Source organism: Nylanderia fulva, unplaced genomic scaffold, assembly GCF_048542155.1.
Source record: "Nylanderia fulva isolate GAGA-0341 unplaced genomic scaffold, ASM4854215v1 Scaffold13, whole genome shotgun sequence".
NCBI classification, from domain to species: Eukaryota; Metazoa; Arthropoda; class Insecta; order Hymenoptera; family Formicidae; genus Nylanderia; species Nylanderia fulva.
The window spans coordinates 3,201,588-3,215,096 of NW_028189518.1; the positions used below are offsets into that span (position 1 = coordinate 3,201,588).

At 36.8% G+C, this 13,509-nt stretch overlaps 3 protein-coding genes across 3 annotated transcripts in view; 1 reads left to right on the forward strand and 2 right to left on the reverse strand.

The window, feature by feature from the left end:
* The window catches only part of Ance-3 (angiotensin-converting enzyme Ance-3), a 49,445-nt gene that overhangs the window by 5,376 nt on the left and 30,560 nt on the right, over positions 1-13,509 (forward strand). The window contains exons 5-10 of the mRNA XM_029304631.2: positions 709-852; positions 1,037-1,228; positions 1,395-1,492; positions 1,656-1,825; positions 2,004-2,128; positions 3,947-4,289. Of these exons, the coding sequence (XP_029160464.2) occupies positions 709-852; positions 1,037-1,228; positions 1,395-1,492; positions 1,656-1,825; positions 2,004-2,128; positions 3,947-4,289 (1,072 nt within the window). The remainder of the gene's footprint in view (positions 1-708; positions 853-1,036; positions 1,229-1,394; positions 1,493-1,655; positions 1,826-2,003; positions 2,129-3,946; positions 4,290-13,509) is intronic.
* Positions 5,542-7,981, reverse strand: LOC114932437 (uncharacterized). Its single transcript, XM_029304632.2, is given in 3 exon segments — positions 5,542-7,026; positions 7,028-7,525; positions 7,898-7,981. Coding segments are annotated over 3 exon segments (1,227 nt in total). The 5' UTR covers positions 7,910-7,981; the 3' UTR covers positions 5,542-6,309.
* Positions 10,242-11,954, reverse strand: LOC114932398 (uncharacterized). The gene is made up of 2 exons (XM_029304567.1): positions 11,943-11,954; positions 10,242-11,585 (listed from the first exon to the last, which is right to left on the reverse strand). Exons 1-2 carry the CDS (start codon positions 11,952-11,954, stop codon positions 10,242-10,244), a joined length of 1,356 nt encoding a protein of 451 aa, XP_029160400.1.

Consider the following 13,509-nt stretch of genomic DNA (forward strand, 5'->3'; position numbering starts at 1 on the left):
CCGCGGCGAAACTCCGCGGGAGAGTTTACGTAAGTCCAAAATGCGCATGAAAGTGTGAAGAAGTAGAATACGTCACGCGCGCACGCGTCCGAGGGAGTCCCTCCTTTTCCGTTAATTTATGAAGACTTCTGTGCCGCTATATGCGCCTCTAATTGTCTGTTATTTTTACATGCAATGTAAATCCGTATGCACGCCCATTTAGACACGAAATAAATAATCATTTCGAGACACAGTAGAGCGTGCGCACGCGTGGCACGTGTAGAAAGCGAATAATTAATTAATTAAGCGAATACGTAGTTAAATACGGTTTATTGGAATTTAATTATACTTATGCGTCTGACACATGGCGAAATGTTGATTAGCGTACTTGGGTTTTGACCGAAAGAGGACGGGTAAATTAAAGCGACTCGATCCAGAAATTTATGATCCAGTACATCATTTTGTACAAATGAATGTTACGTCGCGATCACTTTACATCTAGTAATATTTGTGCTATTTAAAATACACAAATTTTAATGTAAATCTGTTATGTATATAAAAACAAGAAGGAAAATTGCACGATCAATTTTTCCGTGAATACTAAAACATGAACGTCAGTTAAAAAATATTCGACAATCTAAAAAAATCTCGTACAAGAATAGCAGCGTAAAAGAAAAAAAAATATGAACTTTAACATTAACCAACTGCATTTTTCGTCTGTTATTACAGATATCTCGCAAATTATGGCGAAGAGTCGAGACTGGGATGAACTGCAATACGTCTGGACCGAATGGAGAAGACGAAGCGGTACACCAATTAAGGATCTATATCAACAGCTCGTTACATTGAATAATGATGCTGCAAGATTAAATAGTAAGTTTAATTAATTCGCGACACAAAAATGCGACGAATTAAATAAAATTTAACTTTTATCGCTGAAATTAAAAAACAAATAATTCAGTTGTCACATATATAGTTAATTAAGTTATGCATTAAATAACAATAACACTGACTGAATGTTACGTATAATATAAAAGTTTACATTATTATTTTTTAGATTTTACGGATGCCGCTGAATATTGGATGTTCCCTTATCAGTCTCCCAATTTCCAACAAGATATTGACGAAGCTTGGGAAATGATACGTCCACTTTACGAAGAATTGCAAGCTTATGTTCGCAGAAAGTTGAGAGATCTTTATGGTCCTGAAAAAATCGGCGGACATGCGCCCCTTCCGTCTCACATCCTCGGTATAAAAACGTTATATATTATATTATTTTAATATTATATGTGTATAACTCAAATACAATTATTTTTATAAGAAATCACCCATAACTTCTAAATTGTAATAAACTATTTAAATGCAAATATTGTTTATTACTATATAATTATATTATATATTATTTTTCATTATAGGTAACATATGGGGACAATCTTGGACCAATCTCTTGGATGTTACTCTACCATATCCCGGAAAAACATATCCTGATGTCACGCCGGAAATGCAAGCTCAAGTAAAATTTCTCTCTTTACTTTTCTAATTTTACAATCAATATTTTATTTCGTGTGTGTTATTATTTTATTATTATAAGATAGCATATATATGTAATTAACAATAATAATTGTTAAATATATAGTAAATTTTGATTTTTAAAAATTGCATATTATTATGCGTAGGGCTACACACCGATTGACATGATTCGTGTAGCGGAAGAATTTTATCTGTCCTTGAACTTGAGCGCTATGCCGCCGGAATTCTGGGCCGGAAGTGTAATCGCCGATCCAGGTGACCGTCCACTAATCTGCCAAGCCTCTGCGTGGGACTTTTGCAATCGTATAGATTACAGGTAAACTCATTTAACAATATATGCATGTACATATAACTTATAAACAACATCATAATCATAAAAGATATAAAGAAATCTTTTGAAAGTATTTTAAAATTTGATAAATAAATGTTAAATTTATATTAATTATAAAACGCAAAGAAATACATTTTTAATATTTTTTTATGTATCATTTTAGGATTAAGATGTGTACCAAAGTGACAATGAAGGATCTGATAACTTTACATCATGAGATGGGACACATTCAATATTTCTTACGGTACAGCGGTCTACCTCGTGAATTTCGTGATGGCGCTAATCCAGGTAAAAAAATACATCTAGAATTTTTAATTCTGTTCTACATATTTTCTATAAGAATTAAGATATTAAATAAATACATGTATGGTCAAAATATGCACATAAAATTATATATATTTTGTATCTCGTGTAAATTTAAATTTAAATTTATCAAATAATACATAAATGTCAACACTCATCTTTATTCTTAATTATTATAAATAATAAAATCAAAAAATTAGAAAACGGATAAAATGAAGAGTAAATCACATACAGTAGAAAAAAAATTTTGTTGCGACACGGAATAATCATTAAATTAAATACAAAACCAAAATTATATTGATATTTTTTCATGATAAATAGATAAACATAAAAGAAGGCACTAGCATTGTATCATAAAGCTATACTACAATTTTATAAAATACGATACGCCAACATCTACTGTTAACTGATTTTTATCACGGATGCAATTGCATCACGCCAGGAAGAAAAAATCCGTGCGACGGATTATAAGATAATAGGATGGAAATAGGTAGAGCGGTGATGGCATATAACACTTCGGACAGACGACACGCATTACGTAAACGCATTCGTTCGTTCCTAGGCCGACTTCCGGTAGGTACGGCCTACGACTTGTAGTGCTTTTACAGCTAATAGCGCGAAAGCGAGAGCGAGGAACGATACGCTCGAGGTGTATGCTGCGCATTACACTACTCGCGAATAGGCGAATAGAGTGGATGTTACTCGCGTACATTGGCGTCGGATGTTAAAATATTTTTATTACAGTGCAATCGCGCTTTCACCGTCGCAACGGCCGGCCGGTCGGCCAGGCCCGGTCATTCGCCTTGTACCGGAACACACAGATTGTTTTCGAAGCAACGAGAACAGCTTCGCAGACGTGGCCTTGCCTTCGATCGATTTCGCATAAAATCTTCGAGCGATCTCTCTCGCGAAAGACAGATTGTCGCTTTCATCCGCTTGTTAAATCCGCGTTATTTATACACGCGAGAGATATAAAATTATTTTCAAATTATTATTCACGTTCAAATAAATTTTATTTATGCACACATTATTTTTATCCAGGATGTAAATTTTTTTATCTCAATACATATTTATACCCTTTACTACTTTTATATAATTATGTTTGTATTACATATGTTTTTTATCTCTCTTTTCATCTGTTTTTCCTACTTACAGTGTCTAATTAATACCGCTAATGCTGAGTTACGAAATTGTTCCTATTAATTATACCTTCAATCGTCGGGTACGATTTGCATAAGGAAATGTGATAAAAAGAGAAATAATCAGCGTCATCTGCCACGCTCGAGTTATCGGTGCAAAACTGTAATTACATCCTGGTTAGCACTAAATTACATCGTGCGCAAAAAGCCGCCGGGCTGTCCGCATAGACCGGAGAACCTCGAGAAACTTTGCAATAATCATAGACGGAACTAAGCGACAAGCCATCTGTTTCATCTGACGTCGACTTTCACCGTTCGGTTATCAAACATCCGAACTCTTTCAAAGCGTCTGCAAATGTTCTCATGGACAACACTATGCATACATTAAATCATAAAGAAAATTTCTAGACAATTATAATTCACGCATTAATAATTAAAATACATTGTCTCTTCTATCGCACATTTGGAAGATATCGCGAATAATTTATTAAATAATAAAAATCGTAAAATAAATCTGTAAACTGACGTCGTTGACATCCATTCTTATAAGTCCACTAATAACTATATTGTTTTATAATAATCTCTCGAAGAAAACAGATTATGGTCTCTGCATTTTAGTTGATTATTCTCTTGTTAATAATTATATAAATTATATAATTATCAGGATTTCACGAGGCGGTCGGTGAAACTGTCTCTTTGAGCGTCGCGACGCCACGTCACCTGCAAACCCTGGGTCTGGCAAATAAATTCATCGACGAGCGTTCCGCGGATATCAACTACCTCTTTTCCTTGGCAATGGACAAACTCGTGATGCTACCCTTCAGCATCGCGATGGACAGATGGCGATGGGACGTTGCTCGCGGCTACGTCAACAGAGAGGAATACAATTGTCACTGGCATAGACTGATGGAGCAATACGCGGGAACGAAACCTCCGGTACTGAGATCCGAGGACGATTTCGATCCAGGTGCGAAGTATCACATCCCGGCCAACATCCCGTACATACGGTAAGTACCGTTTCGTAATTCAACTTTATTTTGCACACTTATGTTTCTGCTTCTCTAAATATCTCTGAATTGCGCACTCGTAATAATCGATCGTCTTGCGTAGACGTAAAATGATTGTTAGCTGGTGTGTCTAATTTTTTATCTTCTTCAACGATCTCAGTAATTACTGTAATTAGAATTAGGTAGGTAGAAAAAAAATTGATAATAATGATAGGAAGAGCAATACTTTTGCAATCGTACCATTTCATATACTGGATAATGCGTATATTTTATACAGAATATATTATTTTAACGAGTTAATCTTGTTGATTCGATAAAACACCTGTTATATTTGAAACGTACTTTCGTACGTGAAGTTTCCAATACGAAGTGAATGAAATCTTACGTTGCGAACAATTTTCCGCGCCCGCGTGCTTTATGCACGAGATCAACGATTTCACTTTCGATCTCGCGATCTCCTCCTCTTATGATTTACTCATTGGCAGATCGGGAGAAAGAGAAAGAGAGACGGGAAATCCTTTCTCCGACTATATCGTTACGCGTTCTAGCTAAAACGATGCGCGTTGAATTAGATATATAATGCCTGAGAACCACATGCTAAATGATAGATCGCGAGGCACAGAACAAGACGCTGATATTATCGAATCGGAAGTATTACGTATATGCACTTTTCTTCGTTAGTCATGCTAGATAAAAGAAAGTTCCATTTTTATCGACCGTACACACGAGATTAATTACGCATACAGGGGGCTTTTGCGGCGCTTAATTATCGGGCACGAATTTTCCGGGTGTCTTTCAGCAACCGAAATCGCGAGAATGACTTTCGCCCGCTCTACTTTTTCTTATTTTCTGCCGGAACAAGAAATCGTACAATCGCCTCCGTCACAAAGGAACATTCCCGCGTGATCGAAGATAAATAAATAATTCGTCACGCTGCATGAAGTTCAAGGATATTGATGCCGATAGGAAAAATGCACGCGGAAAAGTCTGTCTCGTAATATAAAATTTGATCTATATCATTTAACTTACCGATCATAAAAAAAATAAACATATCTAGATAGATCTGTTTGGAATTAATACATAACTTAACTTTCTCGCTCACGGGAAAGGAGTATACAAGAGTGGTAAATTGCATAGTATGAAATTTATTGAAGAAGGCAACAAAGCATATATAAAGATAAGCGCAAATCAATTCGGGCTTCTTCGTATAGTAGAATATGGCAAAATAAAATAAATTTTTCTCAAGACTGTCGTTTTTTGCTCTTTGGTTTTTTTTTTATTAAAAAGAAGCGAAAGACATCGTACAATATTATAAAAGACATATGTTACACATTACGAAAGAAACACACAATAGAACGTGTGTTCACAGATATGTAAGAGTCGATAATATATGTATAATATCTAAGGAAATCGTTAGAGCGCTGTCTACGCGGACTCGTGGCACCTGAAAAAAAATCATTTTTCACACAAAAGACGGCTGTTCTGCAAACTCATTTTTCTTTCTCTCTCCGCGTCGAGAAAGAGGACGACACTCTGTTAAGTTAATAAAATAAATACGTCCGCGTTTCCTTCGCTCGCGGACTCGCATTTGCAAAGAAAACGCTTCGTTAACTTCTCCCGAGTGAATGGAAAATCAGCCGTCAAACGCGTTTTACGAATCACACTGTTCCTCTACATTATTTTCTCGTCGAGTGCGAATGCGTTGACAAATGTTGACAGAAAAAATATTATCGAGATGTGTTCCGTAATACATATAGATGCCAATACGTCCGCTCGTGCAATGCAGTGGAGAATTTTCTTTTTTTTCTTTTTTCTTTACGCGTTAACTCACTAATGTGATCTAATTTCCGAATATATACACTATATATACATTTCGATCGCAATGTTGATCAGTCGAGTTAACAGATTCTCTTTAGCGCGGCAGCTATATATTTATATCGTATTTCTTTTCCTCTTTCGAGCGTATAAATTTTTTTCTCCGTGAAACGAAAAATCCTCCACCGTCATGCTTTTTTAAATATTAATATCCCGAGTGTCCCCCGAAGCTGGACTCGTAATCACCCCCGTGGTGGTCGTGCACTGGTACCGCCACCGGCACTTTGACGGGATACGGTACCGCTTTGGGTACCGTCACAGCTACCGGCTTCGTTACGTGAACCGGCACGGGTCGATCGTAAGGCACTTTTACGGCGTAGGGCACAGGCTTCTCGACCGGGTAAGGCACCGGTTTCTCCACCGGATACGGCGCCGGTACCGGTACCTTAACGTGAACGGGCACGGGTTTCTCTACGGGTACGGCCACCGGTCGCTCCACGGGCACTTTGACCGGATAGGGTACCTTCTTTTCTACCGGAACGGGCACGGGTTTCTCGACGGGGACCGGATACGGTTTAACTACGTGTACTGGATAAGGTCGTTCGACGGGCACTGTCACCGGGTACGGTACCGGTTTTTCCACGGGGAAGGGTTGCGGCACGTGTACCGGAACCTTGACGGTGTACGGCACGGGCTTTTCCACGGGGAACGGTTGAGGCACTGGTACCTTCACCGGATACGGTATCTTCTTCTCCACTGGATACGGCTGGGGCACGTATACTTTGTAGGGCACTGGTCTCTCTACCGGTATGTGTACCGGATAGGGCACCTTCTTCTCGACAGGATACGGTTGCGGTATGTGAATCGGCACCTTCACGAATACCTTTACCGGTACCGGTATCTTCTTCTCGATCGGATACGGCTTGCGGTACTGGTACTTTCACGGGATACGGTACCTCCTTCTCTACCGGGTAGTGAACCTTCTTCTCGACCGGATAGGGTACCTTTTCGGTCTTCACGATCGTGATCTGTTTGATCTTGCCGCCGTCGTCGCCGCCGCCGCCACCGCCGCCGTAACCACCGCCGCCGCCGTAACCACCGCCGCCGTAACCACCGTGGTCGCCGCCGCCGCCGCCGCCGCCGCCGCCGTATCCACCAAGGTCGTGACCGCCGATGTCACCACCGCCGATGTCTCCGCCAAAATCGTGGCCACCGTCGAAACCGCCTCCGCCATAATCGCCGCCACCGTAACCGCCCTCGTCGTGTCCCCCAAAATCTCCCTCGATATGACTCAAGCCGCGCTTATCCTGTTTCTTCTCCTGGCCTTCGGCATTCTCGCTTGACGCAATCTTCTTAGACGTGATATGCTTCTCCTTCTCGCACACGGCCAAGGCCAACAGCCCCGCTAATAACGTGAGAAACTGCAATCGATAGAAGAGCCGTATTGATTATGTCAGCCGCTTACGGCATCAATGCTTTATCTCTTGAATGCATAAAGGCAATACTATTCACGCGCTAGATCACAGTCATTAATAAGGTTTCAAATAACGATTACATAAAACGCTGACTTCTCGATTTTTATACTTTGATCACACCTTGTCATGATTTACATTAAGGAGAAATACCGATAGATTTTTTATTGATTAATTTGCTTTACAAAAGAAGTGCGCAATTATTAGAAACGTTTGCTTCAAATGAAATCTTAAGCTGGAATAGATAATGCGAGCAAGAAAGTTAAGTCGATTTAATTTGCAAAAGCAATCGAAGCTAATTTCGCCCGTTGTGTGACTTACCAAAATTCTCATGTCTACCAGGTCTCTCACGATCTGGTTAAAGTCCAGACTTTACTGGATGTTTCCCCCCAAGGTACCACCGTCTTTATAGTCCGCTTTCCCCCAACGCGTATTAAGCGAGCCCCTCTGCGCTCTCGCGGAAAAGTGAAACACACGTCTGGCGTTCGCCCGACGTACACAGCGTTATGGCATTTTTTTCTTTTTTTTTTTTTATAAATTCTAGGCACACACAAACGTCGGTGCTTCCATAATCGTATCTGACGGTGTAGCAACCGTGGAAAATTGAACACCGGAAGTTATTAACAATGGATGTTCGAAAAATCAAGATATATTTATCATAAAAGAACTATTCCATAATTTATTTTCCTTCGAAATAAATAGACGGTCGAGCTTCAAGGAAATGTTGAAAAATAAATGGAAAATTGCAAGACACTGACGAGTGAAAGAATTCTCTGGCAAAAGAATTAACACAACTGCGAAGAAAATATTCTGAGAGATTTAGTGGAGAGTATTAATTTGATTTTACATTCTCCTGTGTTGAAGCTACGTAAGGATTGATCCTGTTTAGCCTCGTTCACCTACGCCATTGGATACGTTTCCATTCCTCCCCTACTATCATCTCCCTTCTCTTTTCAATCTCCCTCTTCCTCCTTCCGTCGTTTTACATCTCGAGGAAGTTTCTCGCTAGTATATCGCAGTCCGGCAGGACTCTCCCTCTCCATATCCGGTCCCCACGAAAGGACGAACGCTTCGTATATACGGGTTCTCTCGGCCGAGACGAGGAACACGACGACACCTAACGGTCTCTCTTGTGATCCGAGGGAGAGAGCGAGAGGAAGGACTGGGTAGGAGGAGAGAAATAAGTGAAAAGTCCAGGACAGGAGAGAAAGAGAGATAGAGTCAGCCGGCGCGATGCAAAGAGAGGATATGAATTCTAGAATGTGCGTTGATGTGAGATCGACCGCATTATAATGTGCCGTTTACTAGGTGCGTTGTACGGTAAATTTCTGATTTTTGCGACTCCAAATAAGAAACGTTAAACTCGGACAAACAATGGAAGAAAACGGTACCCAGGAATAATATTTAGAAATCTACGGCGATAATGAGCGCAATTGTGTTTGTATTTCAAATGTGCACAGAATTTTTAATTACTCGTCGTAATTAAGAGATATGCTAATCAGATTATTGCTTAGAAAGTAACGAGAAATAAAAACAAAAATTTAAAGCAATTTAATTTAATATTAATTATTTAGAAATATTTTAATAATTATTTAGAAGTGAAAAATGGAAATATAACAAATTTTGAATTTAGAAATGAAACAATTTCTCTTAATAATATTTCCGTATGAAAAGAAATATTGGTAGATAAACTATAATAAAAATCAATCAAATGAAATTTATAGTGTTTAATTATAACGCTTAAAATATTCATATAAAGTACAGTTCTTGCCTGAATTCTTAATTCTTAATTTGATATTCAGAAATATGTAGATACACATCTGTAAGCTACATTCTGACAGAGCTATATAGTGAACAAAAAAGAAAAAGCAGTTAGCGAAACTAATTATTGCTGAAGGAGAACAAAAGTGAATAAATGCTTAAATAAGTCGGCCACAAAGTACAGTTAAGGTTTCTAAATATTTTTGATGATACTGAACTATTTTTGATGACACAGTTACAATTTTTTATTAATTAACAAGAGTATACATATATATACATATGTGTATATATAGCGCAAAATTTAGTGCATAATTTCATTATTTAAATTACAACAAACTAAAGGACTCTTTTATTTTCTCTGATTATATCATTAACAAGGAATGCAATATTTGATGTACATTTTATAACAAAAGCATTACGATAGTTTTACGATCATTCATATTCTCTCTTGCAAATAAGGAAGTGATGTGATTAATTAGGAAAATAGTTTTAGTTATATATTTTATTTTTCAACTTTATTTAGACATAAATCGTTTAAAGAAAAATTAATTATTCATAAATTAATGAAATTATTTATAGAAAATTTCATAACTACATTTAATTTTTATTTACTAACTAAAAAAAGTAATGTAATTATTTATATAATAAAAATTTTTAATTTTTTGAAACTTGCATTCACTTAAAAAAATAATATTGCTATATATAATTGAATTAATAAAAATATAACAATGTGTTTTGTAACAAAATAACAAAAGGATAATCTCAAGTGTGACAAAAAATATATACTTAATATTTTAAATTTATAAATAAAGCTATCGATTATCATGTAAATCAATCAACGTCTTTCTCCCAATATTAATATGATAAATTATTTGTGGCATACAATACACATATCCGCGGCTTATTATCGCTTGAATGATTCGCGATCTAATGATTGCGATTGTTGCCATTCATAATTGACGTTTTCGCTTTCTATCAGATCTTCCTTGTTCTTAATATCATCTTCATCCTTCCAATCGAGGTTGATGGGAACCGGTTCTTGTACGATATAGGGAAAAGGCTTCTTCACCGGAACAAGTAACGGCTTCGTTCCGTACACCTCGTAATGTTTATCTACCGGTACTTTAATCGGAACGGAATAAGGTTTTATTACCTCTATCGGCACGGGTTTTTTCACGATATACGGTCGAGGATCCGGAACTTTAATGGTTACCGGAACTGGCCTCTCCACCGGCACGGGATACGGTTTCTCTACAGGTACTTTGATTTTGATTGGATATGGTTTAGGCACTTCCACGGGATACGGTCTAGTAATCTCTACAGGATACGGTTTTGGCACTGGTACCGGATATGGTCGGTCGACGGTGACCTTCACCGGTACCGCTACTTTCTTCTCGACCTCGTACGGGGTCGGTACCTTGACCGGTACTTTGACCTTGTAGGGTACCGGCTTGTCGACCGTGTATGGCTGCGGTACCGGCACTTTTACTTCCACCGGAATTCTTGTCTCAATCGTGTACGGTTGCGGTATCGGTACTTCGATTTTATACGGCACGGGGTTGTCGATCTTCACAGCGTAAGGAACTCGTTTCTCGACGTAATAAGGCTCTGGCACTTCGACGGGTACATTTACATAGACCTTGACGGGATAAGGCACCCTTTTCTCCACCGTGTAAGGTTGCGGTACGGGTACTTTAATCTCGTACGGAACATGCTCGTAGATAGGATACGGAATCTTCTTCTCGATCGTCACGGGTACCGGTATCTTCTTCTCCACAATCACAATTTCTTCATTCAAATTATTCTTGATATCCTCGAGAGACCATTTGCTTCTAGGAAATCTTCTCCTAACATCCGACGTGTTTCTAAAATCGATTCTAGACGATGCACGAAAATCTCTAGCTCTCATATCTTGAGGTGCGAATTTTGAGCTTCGCGAATATGTGCTTCGATTTTTCACGTCTTCTTCTGACTCCTCTTCATCATTCACTGGTTTGTATCTGTCATAATCGTCATACTCTTTTTTTTCTGTTAGCGGATCTTTTCTGATATAGGAATAGGACTCGCGAATAATCTCGGATTCCGTAGTGATATTTCCATCGTCGAGAGACTTCTCCGCTGCCCTCTCGGCTGCCCTTTCGGCTGCTTTTTCCACTGCGAGTTCCGCGGCCCTTTCGAGTTCTTCTCTACGACTAGCTGATGATGTAAGAGCGATACCGAGACACAGAAATACTATAAAACACTGCCGCTGTTTAAAGAAATACGTGATGTAGAAATATAAAAATATTCAATATTATACATTTTTTCAATTTGATAATCATTGATCAAATCATCAGAACACCAGATAAATGTTTGACTCTATAATTATTATTATTAATTTTTCTTTTATAATAAATGTCAAATTTATTCTACTTTTGTTGAATAAAGTATCTTTATTTTCTTTATTTTGGAAGAAGAGATATGTTATATTTATAATCAAATATCTCTAAATATTTAATTCAATTAATAAAATAATTAAATTTGTCGTATGGATTTAAACGGAATAAATTTAGCATTTATTACCAAAGAAACATTAATAATAATGTTATAAAGTCTAAATATTTACCTTATGTCCCATAATGATGCCTTTGCGAACAAGACGATAGATCGACCTGCACTGAAATTAAACGACAAGATGCCTTACAATTATTTATACACCGTAAACCACTTTCGCCAGTTCAACTAGTTGGACCTTTATAGCCTTGCAGAATCTTTATAGCTTTATTTGTGACAATTACCTACGCTTAAACGATTATCATTGTTTTACGACTGTAAATGCTATTCATTCGAAGAAATAGAATATAAATATTAAATAGCATGAACCATGCGATTATGCTATTTAAAATTAAGACAGAACGTGAAATGCGTAAACAGTTTGAATTACGAGAGTTGTTTCTAAAACAAATACAAAAATTTTTTATGTATTTACATAATATAATGTAAATTTTACTATTTTTTGCTTGCATAAAGTTTTACTAATATCAAAGTTAATATTTATCTCATAAAATCTTTTTACGTAAAAATATTTAGTTTATATAAAATAATATATTATAAGTAATAAATAGATAATAAGATTAATAAAATATATTACTCATGCTATGTATTAAATAATCACTTTATAGCAAAATCGTTAGCTAACTCGATACGATAAAACTTTTTATTAACTCATTATATATATGCAAAAGAAACTAATATGTCTCTACAAACAATTAACATGTGTATTGCTCGATACGATACGATCGACACTTTCTTTTATAGCAAATTAAATAATTCGATCGAATTTCTCGGATCAGTAACACTAGTGAAACCGAAACTGGTGTAAAAGTGCTCTCCACATATTTTACCTTCTCGAAGCTGCACAAAACTTTCCCGCTTTGGTAGCGGTTGTACACCACTTAACTTACACGCTTCTCGAAACTTTCTTCTGATACTTCCCGGAGATATAATCGAAGAAAAAAAACCCTTCGTCATTCGAACAATGACAGCTCCAGCACTAAGCGCTATTTATTTTATCGCTTTCATTTTTTTTCATATTAACAGTAAGAAAAATGCATGTCGCGTATAGGTTTGTTTATTATAATGTTAATATAATTTCTCGAATATTAATATACGCAAATCACGTCTAGCCGTACATTTATAACGCGGAAGAATCTAAGTGAAATCGTAACATGAGGCGCTTTAGATATACTTATTACGCGAACTATAATCATTTATTTCGTAAATTTTGCAGTCACCGTAAAGAAAACCATAGTATGATATAAGAGCAACATGTCTGTAATTGCTTCGCGTATAAGAACATTAACTGTAGATTCTACTCCACACCTGGAAGTGTTTCACAAAAAAATCTAAAGTACATAATAATTGAAATGTCTTTCTCTGTCCATAATATATGTATATTGATTTATATATACAAGTATATTTCAATCATACACATATATAAGTAAAAGGTACAACAGATTATATGTGAATTATAAATTTATCGGTATAAAACTTAATTTTTTTTTTTGCAATAAACCGGCAGCTTTTCTCTAGTAAAGATATAACATGTATATATATTTATGATAATCATTGAAAGTTCAGATTTTTAATTAATTTGTATTATAAATCTATTTTTTATTACCCACTCATCAATT